This window comes from Vipera berus, assembly GCF_964194415.1.
Source record: "Vipera berus genome assembly, chromosome: 7".
NCBI lineage: Eukaryota > Metazoa > Chordata > Lepidosauria > Squamata > Viperidae > Vipera > Vipera berus.
In genome coordinates, this window is record NC_138209.1 from 27,766,157 (window position 1) to 27,787,812 (window position 21,656).

The 21,656-nt window shown below is 34.2% G+C and overlaps 1 protein-coding gene across 4 annotated transcripts in view; it reads left to right on the forward strand.

Annotated features, from left to right (window-relative positions):
• Positions 1-21,656, forward strand: part of LRBA (LPS responsive beige-like anchor protein) — a 370,944-nt gene that overhangs the window by 256,036 nt on the left and 93,252 nt on the right. For all 4 annotated transcript variants that reach the window (XM_081332066.1, XM_081332069.1, XM_081332068.1 and 1 more), the window contains 4 exons: positions 4,955-5,072; positions 6,514-6,616; positions 8,247-8,362; positions 9,207-9,319. In XM_081332066.1, the coding sequence (XP_081188192.1) occupies positions 4,955-5,072; positions 6,514-6,616; positions 8,247-8,362; positions 9,207-9,319 (450 nt within the window). The remainder of the gene's footprint in view (positions 1-4,954; positions 5,073-6,513; positions 6,617-8,246; positions 8,363-9,206; positions 9,320-21,656) is intronic.

Genomic DNA, 21,656 nt, shown 5'->3' on the forward strand with positions numbered 1-21,656 from the left:
CTGGCTGGGGACACTGGTAGTTGACAGGTGAGCCCTCTTCCTTCCTGGAAACAGTTGGTGATATGCTGAGGTAGGAACAGGGGGTTCAGCTTTCTTCATGGTTCATTGCTATCTTTGTACCTTTGGCAGGTAATTCTGCAGGTCAGCCGAGGAGGAGGAGAAATGATTTCCAACACTCTTGCCAGCTTCCACAAGCAACCTCAGTGGGGAAGTTGGCAGAAACTTGGAAGTTGTTTATGCTCCTGCTTTTTTTTTACTGCCTGTGGTCATTTTGTTTCTTTGTTTAAATAAAGAAATACTTTTGAAAGGATGACCCAGTGGGTCATAGGTTCTCTAGTGTAGGGGTCCCCAACTGCAGTCCATGGACCAGTACCAGGCCGTGGCATGCCAGCAACTGGTCCACACAAACAAGCAATGGCCCATCCGTGGAATGCAGGCAGCTAAAAAACCTCTCTATGGAACTGGTCCCTGGTGCCCAAAAGGTTGGGGACCTCTGCTCTAGTGTGTCACATGCTGTCTGGTGTTACCTAAAATTTGATCTGTTCTCCATCCAATTCCTAAAACTAGATAAAGAAAACCCAATTAAACAAACAAGTCAAAAACGTTATACTTGTTCATTTATTTGAGGAAATTATTCAATATGCGCATGTCAACCCAAAACATAGAAATCAACGCAAAACACACAAACAATTCAAAACACACAAGTCATATGACTAAACAATGGTTAGAACAGAAGAAAGCTGTTGTTTTGGAATGGCCCAGTTAAGCCTTGCCCTTATTCTTATAGAAGTGTCATGGAAGGACCTGAAGCAAGTAATTCATCAATGTATTTGATTTGAAACCGTTCTGTAAGGGAGAATGGGGTAAAATTCCTCCAAGCCAATGTGGAGGATTGATGAGCAATTATTGGAAATGTTTAGTTGCAGTTATTCTTGCCCAATGGGAGCACCCCAGTTACCAAAAGCCAATAGCTATTTTTATCAATAAATAAAGGAACAATATAATGTGTTTCTTATTTGTTTCAGTGGGTCTCTATCAGTTTTAGAAGTTGTGTGGAAAACATACCACATTTTAGACCATGTTTATGCAGAAATATTAAAAATTCAAAAAGGTTCACAAACTTTTATATACTACTGTCCATGTATTTTTATAATATTAAAAAATGGGTAATATATTTTTCAGTTAAAATCACATACCTTTATATTAGCACTAACTTAATATATTTTCTGGAATTTTTCATTTAAAATGTTCATCTGTTAAAATCTTGCATTAGTTATTAATTTCTTCCTAGAAGTTGATGGCTATAGCTAGAAGTGAAGTTGTGCCCTCAAACATTGATATATCTGTCCAGTACAAGAAAAAACTACTCCTTTTCAATGACTAATGGGAATTAAATGTAAAATAATATACAACACAACATTTAATAAAGGGTTCCATATGAACGAAATATGCAGGGTTCCTGAATTTGGTATAGTATGCTAAAAATAAGCTTTCAGATTAGAAAAATACAATTTAAACAAGAAAGGAGATAAAATTTTCCAAGACATACTCCAAGATAAAAGATTAGCTGAAAGGGAGTATGTGTGTATATCTTAGAAACTAATATGCCTAGTGTGATAACACAATAGTGGTGGTAATGATGTAGTTTCCATGGCAACTGGTTCACTGGAGGGCTAGACCTCTGTCTAGGGTGCTGTCAGTATGTGTGGAGTTTCCAAGGAAGAAAGTCCCAAAGAAGGTTTGCTTCACTTAATCCAGTTTTAATTGAACTCCAGAGACTTTGAAGTGAATCTACAGACAAGGCAGATACCATTCCAGCAAGGAATGAAGGCCTGTTTTAGCTGCCACCAGACTGCTAACTTTTTCTAGTTAATGCTTCAGAAATTGCTTATAGAAGCTTTTTTGACTATCTGAAGTTATATTTAAGGTTCTATTCAAAGAAAAATTGTAATTATAACCATGATTTATCATTTAATATTAGGTAAGAACTGTTGTTACATTTTTAATGATTAGCTACTAATTGAATAATCCAGAATATTAACTAAAGGAATGAAAGTTATATTTGTACAGACTTGGATTGCAGAGCTTGGTCTTGGATACAGAATTATAGATGTCAAATATTTCCTTTTGCCTTGTAATATTTAATGATACAATATGCTAGAATACCTTTATTCTGGTCAGTTGGTGACAGTATACTGCATTGTGGAACTGTAAAGTAGGGTTAATGTAATTGTTTTATATTTTTAGAGGTAACTATGGAAGAGTAGGAGAAGCTATTTATCTTCCATAATGTTTACTTTTGTACTGAATACTAGAAGTGAGGCAACTTTGAAAAACAAATTGTAATAAAATATATGGAAGAAGAAAGTATTTTTCAGGAAGAAATAAACTCTGGATGGAGGGATGGGTGGGACAAATTTTCTCCTGGTAAGATTCAGCAGGTTGAAGTAATTTCCCCCCCCCAGGAGTATGTAATGGAAAAGAGTAAATCAAAACCCAGATGGGATACAGATTAGAGTATTGAGCTAGGTCCAGAGAATCCCAGTTGTGTTTATATTTACAGGATTATTCTTATCTCATGCTAAATAACCTTAGAGGTACAGTATTGAAATACTCTGTATGTGTCGCCTTGAGTTCCAGATTAAAATAGTATAATAGTTGTTAGCAATAATAGTATTTACAGAACAGTAATGGTTTCTTCCCTTGTTTTGCTATTTAGTTCATGTTTCCTCATCTTAGCGGTTACCTATTTTTTTATGTGAACATAAATTAATTATATATAAATGATTTTCAGTTTTGTTTGGTTCTTAAACTGTGTGGTTTAAGTTTTTATCATTGTGAAACTTTATGGTTGATGAAAAGAAACCTTCCCTCACTAGACTACCAGAGTAGCAATGTAGACTGAAGTGTGTTCCATAGACAGTGGAACCAACCATGTAGAATGAGGAGCTGATGAATGGACCTTTTTGGAATTTCTCTCTGGAAAAGGCAGGGATTGCACATAAGGGCTCCAGACAAGAAGACCATAAGAACTTTGGGAGCTGAAGGATTTCCAACTTTGCTCAAACCACATTTTCAAAAAGACACTTGGTTCATATATTTCCTCTCTTAATCACTTCTGTAAATAGCTTATTAACAGCTTCTTGGATATTAGGAATCTTCATTACACCAGGTAACTCTCCTGCAATGCTTGGTGAAAGAATATTTATGCAAATTTAAGAACTTACAATTTTTTAAAATTCAGGAATAAATAGAAAAAGGGTGACTAGAACATTGGGTTTAGAAAGCTTTAAACAAGGGGCTGGATGGATTTGAAATAAGATTTGAAATTTGAAATTAAGTATAAGAAATCTTCCCATAGGAAAATTTTATTTTTTATCCTGTCTTTATTATTTTTATAAACAACTGAAAGTGGTGAACATAACTAATAATCTTCTCTCTTCATATTTTCCCCAGAACACCAACCCTGTGAGATGAATTGGGCTGAGAGATAGTGACTGGCCAAAGTTGCCCAGGCAGCTTTCATGCCTAAAATGGGATTAGAACTCACAGTCTCCCACTTTCTAGCCTGGTGCCTTAACCACTAGACAAACTGTTTATTAGGAAAAAAAACATAAGATGGGACTTTGAAAGTTAGACACTAAAGGGAATTAAAAAGAACTAACGATTATAACTAAAAGAGAAGAGACCCATTAATAGAGAATGGAGCAAGATACTGTAACTTTGGAAGAATTCAAGGAAACCTCCATTTAAAAGCTACTTTTAAAACTGTCCAATCATAAAACTGCATTTAAAAGTGGTTGTAAAAGAGGAACAGATTTTACTGGATAAGATTAGTACTAAGATTGATTTGAATGTGGATTTAAAAATTAAAGCTTACAAAAATGATAGGGAAAAGATTATTAGGTCTCTTCTCTTTTAATTATAATCTTTAATTCTTTTTTATATTATATAAAACTGGCTAATGTCTTAATTAATTAAAAGAACTATACAAATAACAAACCAGAACAGTCATTTGGATAACTTTTTTCTTTTGGATTTAAAAAACAGATTAATACATCTCTTTTGTAAGTTCAAAATAAGAAAGTTATCCAAATCACTTTTCTGGTTTTGAAGGAGAGAAAATGAAAAGAAATCAAGTTCTGGGATACTATTTAAAGGAATTAAAGATCAAGATCATTAAAAACAGGAAAAGAATATGGTTTATTTGATTAAAGTTAAAATATATATGTTGTTTCTGGTAACTCTTTATGACTTTTGCTGATTAGGACTGAATGATGAGATTTTCAGAATTTTTTTAGAGATAAGAGATATGGGAAGAAGATAACCTTTGTTGTAATATCAAAGAAGGTGAAAAGTTAAAAAAAATCTTTGTACTAATACTTGTGAAATTTGGCTTATCTGAAACCAGTTGGCTTATTTGATCAAGGTTAAAATATATACTGTATGTTGTTACTAATAACTTTTTATGGACTTTTGCTGATTAGGATTGTAGGATCAAACTTGAAGAATTAGTTTATAGATAAGAGTAGAAATTTAGGAAGAAGATGATATATGAAGAAGAAATCCTTTATTGTAATATCAGAGAAGGTGATATGTTATTGAAATTGTTTGTTCATGCTTGATGAAGGGAGAAATTATATTTTATCTTTTTATTTATTATATTGGTTATCGGGGGTTTTTGCTCTGCATTTTTTATATTTTTCTTAGTTTGTATTAATTTTATATCTTTTAAACTGTAAATTTTAATAAAAATTATTGCAAAGAAAGAAACTGTTCCACATTCTTGAGTAATGGTACTGATTCATTTGAATTGATCATGCTTCTCTTCTTAATTTTGAGTATAAAATAACTAAAGATAAACAGGCAGGGTATATATTTACTGTACACCTTTTCATAAATCAGTGAAGCAATTGCTTATTTTAAAAATGTATCTTATATTTGTTTTTATCAGATACTTGCATATACGGATGGACTGCATGGGAAATGGCTGTTTTCAGAGATTCGATCAGTATTTTCTCGACGCTATCTATTGCAGAATACAGCATTGGAAATCTTTATGGCTAACAGAGGTAATTCTGGAAATGAGATCTTTTACGAGTTTGAAGTATCTATTCATTCGCTTACCATGTAAGATTACAATTTCCTAATAAATACCAGTCAGAAATGTTGAAATTTCTATGACTTTCACACATGAAGGGAATGCAAGCCCATCCAGAATTTTTTTTAAAAAAAAAAAACCCCACAGAAAATCTCCAGATCCAGGAGCCTTAACTTAGCTAGGACAGGGGTAGGGATGTATTATCAGGATACCTATGATATTTAATACTGTGTTAATGAATGACCTTATCCAGCAAGTTTACATAGATGGTAAATAGAAGCAGAGGCAGTGTAAAGACATGAGGGACCTCTCAAAGTAAAGGATTAGATCTTTTCCCTCCTATCAAGAACTGGACCTGGAGAAAGGGAGAGAACCACCACAATACTCCTCTTATTTCCCGCCCGCCCCCCAAAGTTGTCCAGAAGGATACCTTGTTTAATGATACCAAAAGCCCCTGAAAAGATCAAGAAGGGTCTGGCTGGGTCCTGAACTTTAATGATAATCTACATATGGAAATATTAATGTACAAGATGTTTCCCACCAATGAATGCCTAAAATGCTAAGATAGGAAGGAGCACTGATTGATTTATCATACAGGTCCAACAATCAAAATTCTCAGACGTCTTTGGTTTGTGGAAATTCTCAGTTAAGGCATAGTCACAGGGAACAGTTGTTACTACTACAACCTTCATCACAATATAGCAAGAATAGCAAGGCTTCCTGCATTATAATCTGAGAAAGTTCAAAGTAATAAATGGCAAAGTGATGGACAACATAAATGCATTATGAGAATAAAGATGTGGGAAGGAGAAAAAGTAATCTCTCCACAGAAAATGCATCTGAAATATAGAAATGTAGCATGTTCTGCATTTCTAGAGCATCAACAGTATCAAAAGAAACTAAAAAGTGGACATTAGTGATTGCCCATTTTGGTAACTTTTTCATGTCTCAGATTTAAATTGCTTGTATGCCTCCTGGAACCTTCTCAATTTTAGCTGTTAACTTCAAGTGCTTCTTATAAAGGCATATTAAATAAGATTTTTTGTTATTTACCTCCAAAATGCCTCATTATTTTATGTTGTATATTCAGTTATAAGTACTTTAGAAAAATCAACAAATTTAATTTGGAACTTAGTTTACAAAACCTGGATTCTTTAATAATTTTTTTATATGCCAGCTTTCATAACATAATGATAAAGCTAACTTAGCGCTTGGTAAATTCTTTTGTCCAAATGATAACATGACAATTCATTTTATGGAAAGTGAGCACTGTGTTGTTAACACTGTAACATTGTGTTGGGATAATGTCTTAAAAAATGCATTGCGTTTTCACTATTCTGTTATATGATTTATTATCCAAGAACCACTGTGTAAATAACAGTGAATAATGTCTAAATGTTTCTTGTACATAGTTGCTGTCAAGTTCAACTTTCCGGATGCTGCAACTGTAAAAAAAGTAATCAATTGTTTACCTCGTGTTGGAATTGGAACTAGTTTTGGTTTGCCTCAAACCAGGTATTTTAACACTAACTGTTGAGAACAATTTCAGCTGACAATGTTGCAATATAGAGTTGAAATGTAGAAAGCAAATAGCCAAAGTCAGGAATAAGGTTCAAAATCTAGGAAAAGAAAGCAGTCCCTTAAAAAAAAAATTTTAGTTGGTAACAGCAGACTGTGCCTTATACTTTGGCATACTAAGCTATGATTTATTTTATTTGTCTTTGACTTCTTGGTGTGAATCCAGTTAGCTACTGTTTATTCAGTAAACCGGTTAAACAAACAATAGTTTTATGTAATCTGTGACCAATCTTGAAGTCTATTAGATTCTAGAAAAAGAAATGATAATTGGTGTTTGTTAATATAAGTTATAATGATGTACATAATTAATAGAATGAATAATAATATTAAATAAAGAATCTATAATATAATTAATGTATATCTGATCACCAGAAGAAAGCAAAACCCAAAAGTATATATATTATTTCAACATAATATGTGCATTTGTTCTCTCTGGATTGATAGGAGAAGAAGCAGAGGACCAGGCATTTACACTTTTATTATGCTTCAAATTGGATTCTTGCATAGGGCAGGGTATTATACTCACAAATATTCCCTTCCACTTTGAAAATTCTATAATTTATTAATATAAAGTGGCAAATTAGTTGAACACAGTATTTTGGAATCATTTAATCATTACAGTGAACGCTTTGTTCATATAAACAGACTATCGGGTGACATTAGTGGAAAAATATCAGTGTAAACGAGACTATGCATGCATATAATCTTCAAATATTTTTCTAGAAAACATGTTTTCTGAGTTCTGTGTTTATGGTATGTTTATTCTGAAGCTAGCTTTGTATAAGTCAGAAAATCCTATAGAAATGGTTAATCTGGCAGTGAAATCCTAGGCTTCCAAGAGTTGAGTGTTAACATCCATTTAATTATTGGAACTCTCACTGAAGAGCAGTAGTTAAGCACTTTAAATGTATGATAAGTATCATAAATAGATATTATATTATGATGATAGTTAAATATATTTTGGACTAATTGCTATATTAAAGCACATCAAAACAATTTCTAAACTATGCAATACAAAAGAATGAATAAAAAGGATATATATATATATATATATATATATATATATATATATATATATATATATATATATATATATATATATATATATATATATATATATATATATATATATATATATATATATATATATATATATATATATATATATATATATATATATATATATATATATATATATATATATATATATATATATATATATATATATATATATATATATATATATATATATATAATAAAAAGGTGAGGGGGAAAAGAAAGAGAAAAACATATTATTTATCCAAGGCTCATAAGGAAAGGACCTGTCTAAACAAAGATTTGTTGGCTTCTCAGAAGCTGAGATAGTAAAAGCTTTATGAACTTCTCCTCAGAGTCTCTTGGAGTAGAGGCACAAATCTAGAAAAGGCCTGTTACAAGTGACTGCAAGTTGATACTCTTTCATTCTAAGTGTGCTCAACAGAACTCTCCCAATTATCTCAGTGGTATATTTTTGTTCCAGATTGCTTAGGGACTTAAGCTGACATGTCTTAAAACTTTTATATTTCAGACGTATTTCTATGGCCACTCCACGTCAAATCTTTAAAGCTTCAAATATGACTCAGCGATGGCAACACAGAGAGATTTCAAACTTTGAATATCTTATGTTTCTTAATACCATTGCAGGTAATAATGGAAATCCCTTAAAGACAATTTGAACAAATTTGGCATAGTATTTTCTGAAAATTAATTAGAAGAATTTGAGTCTCTCTCTTTTTAAATAAATGCTCTTGCTCTTGCTTGTTACTGGTATTTCTTAACATTTATAATCCCTGTACATTATTTAATCACTTATTTTTCAACATTTATCTGCCTCCCAGCTCATAAAACTCCAGGTGGTTTGCAATAATATAAAAATACAGAAATCAATCACTTGAATCCAAACTCAGTGTTAAATATAAATGATAAAATGGCAGCCCATCAGTATATAAGTCAATGAAAAACCTTTAAAAACATCTGAGATATTCCCGATTAAATAATATTGTTCTTACCAGGTGAAAATATCAGTAGGGTGATGCAGGGCATACCCTGTGTCTTTAGTTATAGTGCATGTCATATTTATTTCTTGATATACCAAGAAGTCTACACTGATTATTGTTAATTCAATATTATTTTCAGTATTATATTCATTTAATTTGCAACTTTTCGTTAGTTAACTATTTTTAACAAGATGACTTCCTGTATCATTGGTCAGTTTACTAAGAAACGTAGAAAAGGTTACATTCACCACATGACTTCTGCAGTACAACCTTGTAGCTTCACATTAATTCCTTAGTTTAAATTGTCTTTCATAAGAATTCATTATTTCAGTCTTGAAAATATGGATTTTTTAAAAGACAGATGGAAAATGAGAACTCTTGTCTATATTTTATTTCCTAAAGTTGGATTTATTCCAATAAGGTTTAGTAAAGTTTTCTTTAACTTTGTGCCTGCAAAAAAAATAATAATAATCATTGCTCTTTCTCACCAGGGCGTACATACAATGATTTAAACCAGTATCCAGTATTTCCTTGGGTGATCACTAACTATGAATCAGAAGAGTTGGACCTTACACTTCCAAGTAATTTCCGAGATTTGTCAAAGGTACTTTAATTTTTTTAAACTGAGTATACATAAAATCCTTGGCACCCTCTGAACATGATTATTTGTTTGCAGATGTTTCATTACTCACCTATGGGGTTTGCCCCTTGTTTATACCTTGAGCCATGGTGGCACAGTGGTTAGAATGCACTTATTGTTGGCTAACACTGCTCAGTGCCAGGAGTTTGATCCTGTCTGGCTCAAGGTTGATTCAGCCTTCCATCCTTCCAAGGTAAAAAGAGGACCCAGATTGTCAGGTGCAATATGCTGATTTCATTTGTAAGCCATTTAGAGAGTGCTGTAAAGCACTATGAAGTGTGCTGTCTAAGTGTTATTACTATTGCTATTATATATAGTAACTTTATTTATTTATCACAATTTTAAACTGCCTATCACCCTCAAAGACAATAGACAATAAAAAAGTTAAGGAAACAAAAAAACAAAAAAACAACAAAAAACCCAGAATATATATCCTCTCCAGCAGCCAGTGCTCAAATAAGCATAGATTAACACCAGGCAAATAATCAAGCAGAAAACACTAATGCAGGAATCACCAAGGGAAACCCGTGCCTCCACCAAACTGGCAGATGAGAGCTTCAAGGAGTCCACAGTTAAAGTTATATAATTCACTTCTACAAGAAATAAATGATCTCTGTGAACATGAATGCTATAAACTAGAAGGGAGCAAATTGAGAATTAAGCTTTCAGTAACTGTTCAGCATGATGGCTATATTAGTAATATAAATTAGTATTATTTTGTTGCAGAATAAAGAGTGAGAAGAGACCCTTGTGCTAGAATCAGGTTGGCCAATTTAGATGACTGGTTAGGCCTTTGGGTCTGATTAGCAGCTCTTGTTTTGTTCTAGGCATGCTGTTGTACTGAAGCCAAACTAATTGTTTCCAAAGTAATTTTTATAAGTTTTAATTTTTATTTATTTATTAATTTTATATGCTGTCTGTCTTACTGTTGAAAGACTCTTGGTGGTTAAAGGTTACCTGTATGATACAAAAATTCTGTAACAATAGAAAAATGTTGATCTGATAACTAAGCTTTTGGTCTGAGAAGTGAGCTTTCATTCTCATCCTATAACTCGAACTGAAATGTTTTTGGAGTTTGCCCCCATTCCTTTATTTTGCTGGTATTGGTTGTTATTTAATTTTTTAATGTTTTAATTTTGGCTTTAATCCTTGTTTGTGCCTAGAGTCTCTATATTGTGTGATAACGGCTATTGTGAATAAACAAATCAATAAACAAACCAGTAGATAATGCTGTCTAGTCTAGTCTAACATAATTTGTATGTTTAATTTATTAAAAAGAAGTAAGTATCTGCTTTAATTGAACTGTCTTGTTTGTCATATTTTCAATTTTATATTTCCCTCTCCATGTAGAATTGTTAACAATATAGCCATGTTCTGTTTTTAACGGCAAGTAAGCTTCATGGACTGAAGAATTATCTATCCCAGAAGGCAAATGACACTATATTTTAGTAGTTGGTACTATAATATGATAGCAATGCCTACATTTTGGTTTATTACTGCTACCGTCATCCAGGCTATACGTGCACATGGAAGTGAGGATTTGCATTTTTTCAATATGCATCTAAACTTAAGACAACTATAAAAAAAATTAGTAACTTTTTACCACGTCTTAATTTACAACCAATGATCATTCCATATTCCATATCTTATCTAACAAACTAATCTATAAAGTATCATCATTTCAATCCTGGTATCAGCAAAAGTCCATTAAGGGTTGCCAGAAATAACAATATATTTTGACTTTGATCAAATAAACCAACTTTATATTCTTTCCTTTTACTTCTAACAATCTTCATCTATAGCCCATTCAAATAATGTCATAGATCTTGATTCTTTTCATTTCTTTTTTAACCCTTCTCACAAGATTTAAGAAACCTATTTTGTAAATCCAATACTAAAGAATGACCCGGGTCACTCTTTTGGTCTACTCACTGTCTCTTCATTATTTGCTCACTTTTTGCAGAGCCACTCTGCTGTTTCTTCCTCTGTATATCCATATGTGAGTGTCAGGACCCACCCCAATCCACATCTTAGGAAAATAACTCTTGGAGCCAGGACTTGTCCAAAAGGAGTTTTTACTAGGACATGATTGGTTGTGGAAATACAAGACAGGATCTGGCATTGTGTTACACTTTGATACTTTATAAAGAGTTCCCAGTTCAACCCCCTCCCCTCAAACCCATTTGGTCAGACCCACATCAATTTAACTTAGGTGTCAAACCCTTTCATGGGAAAGAGGGATCTTCCCGTGTCTTTATGACTATTGCCTCCTTCCTTTTCAGATTCAAATGGAGATACAAACCAGATCTCCTTCTCCCTTCCCTCCCTTTGTTGTCCTCAGTTCGAAAGGCTTTCCCTGGTCTTTGAAGACAGCCTACAGGCAGGCTGAATAACCATCTTCTCTTCTCCCCTCGGGAAAATGGCAGAATTCAGGGAGGGGTGTAATATTTTAGACATACATTTATGAATGGGATATAAATGGATTCTGACAGCTAATGGGACTTGTGAGCTAATGTCCAACCCAAGTATAAGGTACCTAGCTGAAGAAAGGTTCAGCATAGAGCATTTTGGTAATTAATATAACTATCCATAAATATTCTTGTTGTTTTTTTTTCTTTTCATTCTGCTGAATAGGACTAAGCTTTAAATGAAATTTAGGATATATCTAAAACTTACTTACTAAACGTAACAGACTTGATATTGACAAATAGACATAATAGAACACTATAATAGAACATAGTTTATAAAGATAGTTGCTATTCTTAAATTATGAACAATTGCACAATTTAAAAAATATTTTGGGGTATATAAAATTTAATGTCTAGAATCTGTAAATATGGCTGAATTTAAATTATAGCATGAATCTTATGAAGTTCATATTTTTATTTTTTTTAAATAAAAAATATCATCTCTGCATGTCACAGTTGCTTCTAGCACCTTGGATAAATTTCAGAAGCAGCTTCCATGGCAACAAAGTTAAAGAACCTACAGTTCTGCAAACAATTCCTTGGTTTATAATCACCAAATAGTACTGAACCTTTCCAACTGGATTTTTAGTTCTTAAAATCATAGCATTATCTCTATCATTTTGAAACCTTTCCATAATAATATCTTTGTTAGGATAGTTATTGGCCAAGAATGTGATTTAGTTGACTTACAAATACAATCGCTCCTTTATTCTGATTTAACTTTGAAATCTTGTTTTAAGCAACAAAACGGAATCAAAACAATTGAAATTCTTGTTGTTTAAAATTATTCTGTCCCTGATTATTACATCTTACAAACACTGGAAGAGTACTTCCAGTGGCTTTTTCTCCTTTGGTTTGAGTGTTTCTTTTAAATGAATAAGTGTGCCATATTTTATTTATGAACAGTACATATTTTATTTATGAAATATACATTGCTTCTCATTGTCTTGTTCACATCCTGTCTCCTTTTCAATCCTATCATTTTCTCTCCTCATTTCATCCTCATTACATTGTGACATATTGAAAGGAATCTTGTACAAGTAATCTATTCCATTAAGTTTTTCGCTTCAACTTTTTATGGCTTCATTAGAAGATGGTTAAAATCCTTTTCTCAGTTACTTTTATTTTCAATCTATATGTACATTATAGTAATTTTTATACACTGCAGCTGTCATTATTGCATCTCATAAAAATATTTAAAAGTTGCATAGGTGTATGAGCCGTACTACATCTACAGTTGCAAGAAAAAGTATGTGAACCCTTTGGGATTACGTGGAGTTTTGCATGAATTGGCCATAAAATGCGCTCTAAACATCATGTAAGTCACAACAATAGAAAAACACAGTCTGCTTAAAATAATACTACACAAACATTAGCTGTTGTCATGTTTTAATTGAACATAAGATGGAAACATTCACAGTGCAGGGTGGAAAAAGTATGTGAACCTTTGGACATAATAACTGGTTGACCCTCCTTTGGCAGCAATAACCTCAACCAAACGTTTCCTGTAGTTGCAGATCAGACCTGCACAACGATCTGGATTAATTTTGGACCACTCCTCTTCACAAAACTGTTTCAGTGTAGCAATATTCTTGGGATGTCTGGTGTGAATCGCTCTCTTAAGGTCATGCCACAGCATTTCAATCAGGTTGAGGTCAGGACTCTGACTGGGCCACTCCAGAAGGCTTATTCTGTTCTGTTGAAGCCATTGTTTTGTTGAATTACTTGTATGGTTTGGGTCATTGTCCTGTTGCATCACCCATCCTCTGCGGAGCTTCAGTTGGCGGACAGATGGTCGTACGTTTTCCTGCAAAATGTCCTGATAAACTCTGGAATTCATTTTCCCATCAATGACAACAATCCGTCCAGGCCCTGAGGCAGCAAAGCAGCCCCAAACCATGATGCTCCCTCCGCCATGTTTTACAGTGGGGATGAGGTTTTGACGTTGGTGTGCTGTACCTTTTTTTCTCCACACATAGTGTTATGTGTTTTTCCCAAACAACTCAATTTTGGTTTCATCTGTCCACAGTATATTTTGCCAGTAGTGGTGTGGAACATCCAGGTGCTCTTTTGCAAACTTCAAACGTGCTGCAATATTTTTTTTGGACAGCAATGGCTTCCTCCGTGGTGTCCTCCCATGTACTCCATTCTTGTTTAATGTTTTCCTTATTGTAGATGTGTCAACAAAAATGTTAGCATGTGCCAGAGATTTCTGTAGGTCTTTAGCTGACACTCTAGGATTCTTCTTTACCTCATTAAGCATTATGCGCTGTGCTCTTGCAGTCATTTTTACAGGACGGCCACGCCTAGGGAGAGTAGCAACAGTGCTAAACTTTCTCCATTTGTAGACAGTCTGTCTTACCGTGGACACATGAACATCAAGGCTTTTGGAGATACTTTTGTAACCCTTTCCAGCTTCATGCAAGTCAACAATTCTTGATCGTAGGTCTTCTGAGAGCTCTTTTCTGCAAGGCACAGTTCACATCAGACAGTGCTTCTTGAGACCAGTAAACCCAAAACAGGTGTGTGTTTTTAAAGGACAGGACAACTGTCAGCAACACATCCAATATCATCACACTGGTTGGAGTCAAGGTTGGCTCACTCCTGGCTCCAATTAGCTCTTGGAGAAGTCATTAGGCTAGGGGTTCACATACTTTTTCCACCCTGCACTGTGAATGTTTCCATCTTATGTTCAATTAAAACATGACAACAGCTAATGTTTGTGTAGTATTATTTTAAGCAGACTGTGTTTTTCTATTGTTGTGAACTACATAAAGAGCTAAGTTCTGTGAAAATATGTTGAAAAGGTTGGGTACGTATTGCCCTAGAAAACAAAAGTGAGGGGGTATAAAAGCCTTCTTCAGATACATGTATAGAGGAAAATCAAATCCTATTCTCTGTTGTTCCATATTGCAGGAAATAGGATAATGGATAAAGTTATAGGATGGTAGATACTGATTACAGGTAGTCCTCAGTTTATAGACCAGTCACTTAACAACCATTTGAAGTTACAACCAACCTCCCTCCGGCTACTTCTGATGACTCTCCTCTCCCTCCACCATGGTGACGTGATCACATTTTGGGCATTTGGCAACCAACCTGCATTTACGGTCATTTGCAGCATCGTATAGTCACATGATCATGATTTATGATATTTTTTGCCAGAAACCAGCAATTTTGATTTCCAGCAAAAATTCCCCATTGACAACAATGGATTCACTTGATGGCCATCACAAAAAAAGTTTGTAAAATTGGGAACAATCATGTGCTGATCCACTTAATAACTGACATGACTTATGGCGATCATTCCAGCCTCAATTACAGTCATTGATCAAGGGCTTACTCTGTGTAGTGGGTATGTGGGAATGATCTTGGGAGACAGGGCAAAGAGATGCAGCCAAGTGAAGGTCATATAAAAGGCAGCTTAGACCACAGCAGAAATTCTCCCTAGTTCATGGGCCATAAAGGAGACGTGGAGGAGAAATGTACTTTGTAAGATTGATATGGTCTTCCCAGTTGCAATGTATGGCTGTGAAAGGTGGACCATAAGAAAGGCTGAGCGCCAAAGAATTGAGGCCTTTGAACTATGGTGCTGGAGAAGACTCCTACGAGTCCCTTGGACTGCAAGGTGATCAAATCGGTCAGTCCTAGAGGAGATCAACCCTGACTGCTCTTTAGAAGTCCAGATCCTGAAGCTAAAACTCAAATACTTTGGCCACCTAATGAGAAGGAAGGACTCACTGGAGAAGAGCCTAATGCTGGGAAAGATTGAGGGCAAGAGAAGAAGGGGACAACAGAGAATGAGGTGGCTGGCTGGAGTCACTGAAGCAATAGGTGTGAGCTTAAATGGACTCCAGAAGATGGTAGAGGACAGGAAGGCCTGGAGGAACATTGTCCATGGGGTCGCAATGGGTCAGACACGACTTCGCAGCTAACAACAACAACAAAGTTTTATATCAGCCTTTTGAGGTAGACCAGACAGGAAACATGGTAATTCTGTTTGTAAAGTTACGTCAACAGAATCTTAGAAGTCTGGAAGTGCAATTCCCTTGTCTGCATCTCTTTGCCCTCTCTCCCAAAGTTGTTCCCACACACCATTAAAGATTAAATGTTAGAATAAAACCTCAGATCAGTAGAGCTGTTTGCTGTACTAGTTAGATGAGACCAAGAAATCAACTTCAGAGGAAAGCTAAAACTACATTATTGACATTGGCTCTAATAACAGAATCTTGCAAGTGTGATTGTGCTTTCCCGTTCCCTAGAGAGCTGCTTCTATATATCTCTGGTATGGTCATTTTCTTTAGTACCTAAAAGGTGTTCTGCTCACTTTATTCGAATGTGTTTGATTGACACTAGATAGCCATTTATGTAGGATGCTTTAATTTTGATTCTTGCAATGAATGAGGAGCTGGAATTGATGGCTTTAATGAGCCTTTCAGTTCTATGTTTCTATTGAAGACAGATGTTAAATATAGTTTGGAAGCATGTATTCTCATTCTCTCTTTTTATAAGAAAGCACATGGAACTGCATGTGATTGGCATTTCTGGCTCTCTTGAGCAGGGTTCCTAGGCTTCCCCCCCCCCCACAATCCTTTCCCCCCCTCCCACACTTCAAGGGAGAGATTATTCAGTGAATACTGCAACCATACTCTTGCCCAGAGAAGTCCTCTGTGTGGCTGAATAGTGAAGTGCTGACATCTCTCCTTGTTTTCTTTCCTCTTTGTAGTTTAACCAAGGGATGAATGTTCTAAAAATCCTTTCAGAATGAGAGTGCTGATGCAAGTATTTATTAGGCATATTCATATTAAGGAACTAAATAACTAAAAAGGCAAAATGACAATGACATCAGCAGGTTTTATATTAGTCAGTTATATGCACGTACACAAAACACAGGGAGAACAGGTAGACCAAAGTATAATGGATGCAAACAGATTTTTAATATGCTATAAACTAAAATTCTGATCTAAATCTAGCTCCACCATTCCATAGATTTTTTTTTTCTTCAGGATCTTCAATCTCAGATTCCTGGGATTGCTTTTTCAGCTTATCTGGCTTTAAATCAAACTGGGAAGAGACTCCTACTCATCCCATGAGTAATGTGCATAAAGAGAAAATGGACCTGCCTCTTCATCTTTTTAAAAAGCTAACCTGAAAGGAAAATCTTTCCATGCCTGATTGGCTCTTTAGCATTTGATTTTCTGGGGTTGTTTGTCTTTGCTCGTTACCTATATTGACAAGTTAGATTTAAGTGACATATCAGATTTAGGATTTCCTTTAACTCTTTCCTGTCTGAATGGCTTCCAGTAAGAATTTATTTTGTGTCACAACTTTTGCAATGAGATTTCTTTACAGTTTGAAACTTCTGGTAAAGGCAATATAAACAAAAACAAAGTTATACTTCTAATGCCTAATAATTTATAATGTGAATTATGCAGTGTGTAGACCTAGCAGTTCAAAAGCACGTAAAAATGCAAGTAGAAAAATAGGGACCACTACGGTGGGAAGGTAACAGCGTTCCGTGCGCCTTTGGTGTCTAGTCATGCCGGCCACATGACCACGGAGACGTCCTCGGACAAGCGCTGGCTCTTCGGCTTTGAAACGGAGATGAGCACCGGCCCCTAGAGTCGGAAACGACTAGCACGCATGTGTGGGGGAACCTTTACCTTTTAGGATATTACCGTATATATTGTATTTATTAATGCAATAGTAAGTACCAATTGATCTTTTAAAAGGGGTAGGGAGAATTTTATGTGCTATAAAAGGCATACTGTGATCACAAGCAAAATGATTCATAGTTTAAAAATTACTAATCATTAGTACATTTTCATCAGGGTTTCAAAAATGAGAGGATGTGTGGGAATGTAGCAGAGTTCATGTCCAGTGGTAGACTTGAGTTTCAGAAAATACAATGGAACAAATATGGTTTGGACATTGGATCATTCAGCATAGCCCAAAGTAATCCAATGATCATTAACCATAATAGCATTTACTGGAATGTCCTGAGGACCAGATGTTTCTGGAAGAATGAAAGAACCAAGGTGCATTTGTGTGATACTCTTTATTGTTGTATATCCTGATGGTTTAATGAGTAAGCAATACATTATAATGTCTTCAAGTTCACTTAGGCTAGGTGAATATAAGGAATAACATCTTTTCAGTTGGATAACAATGTTAGGATCAGTCCTCATTTTGGAAACCAAACTAACTTTATTTTTTGCAGTGTGATTAGATTAAATATGGGGCAAATAATGATTTTTGTATCATGAAGTTGGCATGTTATATATGCATTCTGCTTGTCTGTATTGCTTTGGCTGCTTGGTTTATTTTGGTTTTTTTGCTATGTTATTTTGTTTTCCAAATCTGATGATGAAACCCAGCTTAAATAGTGAACCCTCAACAAATATAATTATCAGATATGTACAGTACCTACATACAGTGAAAGAGTTAGATGATATGAAGAAAAACCAAGGCATATGTACAGTTAAAAGATAACATTTGGGTAATTTCAATAGCTAGCTGTAATTTCTCTTGGCAGAACTTTAAAAAAGTCCATGACAAATATTGGCTTTAAAATTCTTGAGCTCTGTTAGCTGCATCTAACTCTAATTGCATCTTTGTAATTGCTGCATCCTTTGCGACAATAAGTAAGATCTATTGCAGTACTATAGGTCAAAGGTCTGCTTTAAGTTGGCTATTTTTTCAGGGAATGCCATTCTCCTGGGTAGATGAACTACAATTGTAGCACGCTTTGCATAACCTCATTTATGGCCAATGCATCACAACTGGGAATTTCCCAGTTTTGGCACCCATAGAAAATAATACCATTTCAGATTCAATTAAGCAGAGCACTATTTATCTGCTCATTTTAAAACATGATACAAAAAGAAAAAGAAGCTTTCATGGAGAAGATTTTAGAATGTAATGCTTTCCCTTGGAATGGCTAACAATTAGTTAACTATTTAGAAAATCCCATAGCCGTTGTCAGGAAAATATGGATAAGCATAGTAGAATGTATTAGCCCAGTACACTGTCTCCATTTTATTATGAAGCTGCTGAGAAAGCAGTGATATAGAGCACTGTCATTACAGATCTATTGTTACAAGGGTTCCACAGTCTTCTGTGTACTGCCATTAATTTATGGTAGAAAACAATATGTAGCCTTCCAAATGCAGCAAAGCAGAATCTTTTAATGAGGTGGATGTTATTACCACAATAAATCAGTGCATTTGTGCAATGTATAATTCAATGTGTATTCCCACTGTAACTTCTCTGAGTAAGCTGATAGTGTATCATTGTCACTGCACAGTCTTATAGTCCTTTATTACTAAGCCCTTCCCCCATTTGGTGATATTTTTTTCCTAATTTGTCTGCAAATAAATGTGGAATGGTTTGATAGTTGTCCTATTGCAAGGTTCTTGAAATCTGGTGTTAAAAAAAAGAGGATTAAAAATCAATATGGTAGATTCTTGCTCAGCATATGATACTTTTATTCTTTTTTCAAAAGAGAGTTAAATCAATTCTAACTGGTTTTAGCTTTATATTCAGCAGATGTAATTTTATAACTATTGATCTATAGTGGTCATTTGGAGCTAATAAAAACAAGAGCAGTTAAAAGCATCCATTTGAAAAGCTTTAGTGTTATGTAGTTGCTGCACCAAAAAAGCAAAAGCAACTCATCCACTCTAATATCTTTTTTATAAACAAAAAGCCAGAGCAAAAATTAAGTAGTTTTTATAAAGTTCATTGACAATAAATAAAATAATTAAAATCTGAGTAAGGTATTTTTTCCTTCTCTTTCAACTCCTTGGTAAAAGGAATATTCATTAAAATTTTTAAAAATTATCAAATTTCCTACCAGGATATGTTTTAAAAGGCCTGTTTAGTTGTGATAGTATATGAAGGAAGAAATAAATTTAACAAAATAAAGTTGCATTATCAAATAACAGTTAATTGTATTATGTCTGCTACTAATTTGTACTTCATTTTTAATTGCTATGTTCTAAGTATTAGATCACTGAAATTCTCACATATGATATGTCAAAATCTGCAAATGATATCATATACAACCCATTATCATAGGATTTTGTGGAAATACCTTCAAAAGTTCAAGAGGCATTAGTGCCTTTATTACAAAAACATTTCTACTAGATACTGTATAAATAGCTAAGGTGCACATAACAATTTTATAGTTCCCTGCTACTTTTAGACACTAATCCTACCACAACATACAATGTTGACAAGTTTTGCATAGCAGAAGTCAAAATTTGTCAGATGATACAAAAATCAGCTTTAATGCATATTTGATTTTTAGTTGTTTTGTATTGATAGATTTAGTTAGCCATATATTAGCTTTTATGAAAAAAATTTTGTATGTATATAGTTATTTATCACTTATTATGGGGTTAGAAATCATTCTAATATATGGTTAAAGTTATCTTTTTTTCCAGTACTTTCCACATTATGTCAGCCTGTTTAAAAGAAGTTATTGGAAGTCTCACTCCTTAGGATACTTCTTGAAGAACTATTTTTCATTAGGTTTTGAAAATGCTCAGGTTTTAAAAAGCATATTTGGGATACTGATTTCAAATCCATTGAAGTCTAGTCCCCAATATATTTATCTGGTATTTTCTTTTTATTAAGTTTTATTCATTTATAACATAAAATATGAAAATACAAAAGCAAATAGTAGGGGACAACAGTAGAAAAAGAGAAAACAAAAAAGGTATGAAGAAAGAGGGGGGAAGAAACAAAAGGCGCTGACTTCCGGCTCTTTCTCATTAAAATCAAATCTCAACTTTTTACATTTCTATAGTAGTATGCACTAGTCCAGGGGTCTTCAAACTTGGTCCTTTGATGACTTGTGGACTTCAACTCCCAGAATTCCTCAGCCAGCGTGCCTGCCTGAGGACCTCTGGGAGTTGAAGTCCACAAGTCATCAAAGGACCAAGTTTGAAGACCCCTGCACTAGTCATTTCTGTATCAGCAAATCAGTCCAATTGGTAAAACCCAAAATCACGATACCATTTTTTCCACCTCAAGCCCTAAGTCCAGAAGCGGTTTCCAAGTAGAAACAAAAGTACTTATATTCTTTTCTTTTATCAGCACAGTCAATTTGGCCATCTCTGCTAAGTCCATCAGTTTTTGTAACTATTTGTCCATAGTAGGAATTGAGGCATCCTTCCACTTTTGTGTATAGAGCACAGTCTTGCTGCAGTCACCGTATATAAAATCAGAGTTCCAATTTTTTTTCCAGTTCTCTTTCCATTAGGCCCAGAAGGAAAGTTTCTGATTTAATCTTTATGTTCACTTTAAGTATTTTCTGCATTAATATATGAATCCTACTCCAATGTTTCTTTGCCTTATCACATGTCCACCATAAATGATAAAAAGTCCCTTCTTTACATTTACATTTCCAAAATGTATTTCCATTTGAAATACTTTTATACATTCTAGATAACTTATCTGGTGTTAAATAACAGCAATAAATCATTTTGTAGAAATTTTCTTTTAGGTTATAATTTAATGTGAATTTTAAACCTTTTATCCACATATTCTCCCATTGTTCAAACATCACATTATACCCCAAATTCCTTGCCCACTGTATCGTACAGTGTTTTACATGTTCATTTTCCAAATTCAATTTTAATAACGTTTTATAGACCTTGGCAATTATATGATCATTGCTACCACATAGCAGGATTTCCCATTCATTTTTATTGAACTCAAAACCATGGCCATTTTTGTCTTAATTTAAATCTTTCCTTCATTTGTTGATATGTAAACCAGTGACAAGTGTGACCTTCTAATTCTAATTCTTCCCTAGACTCGAGAAT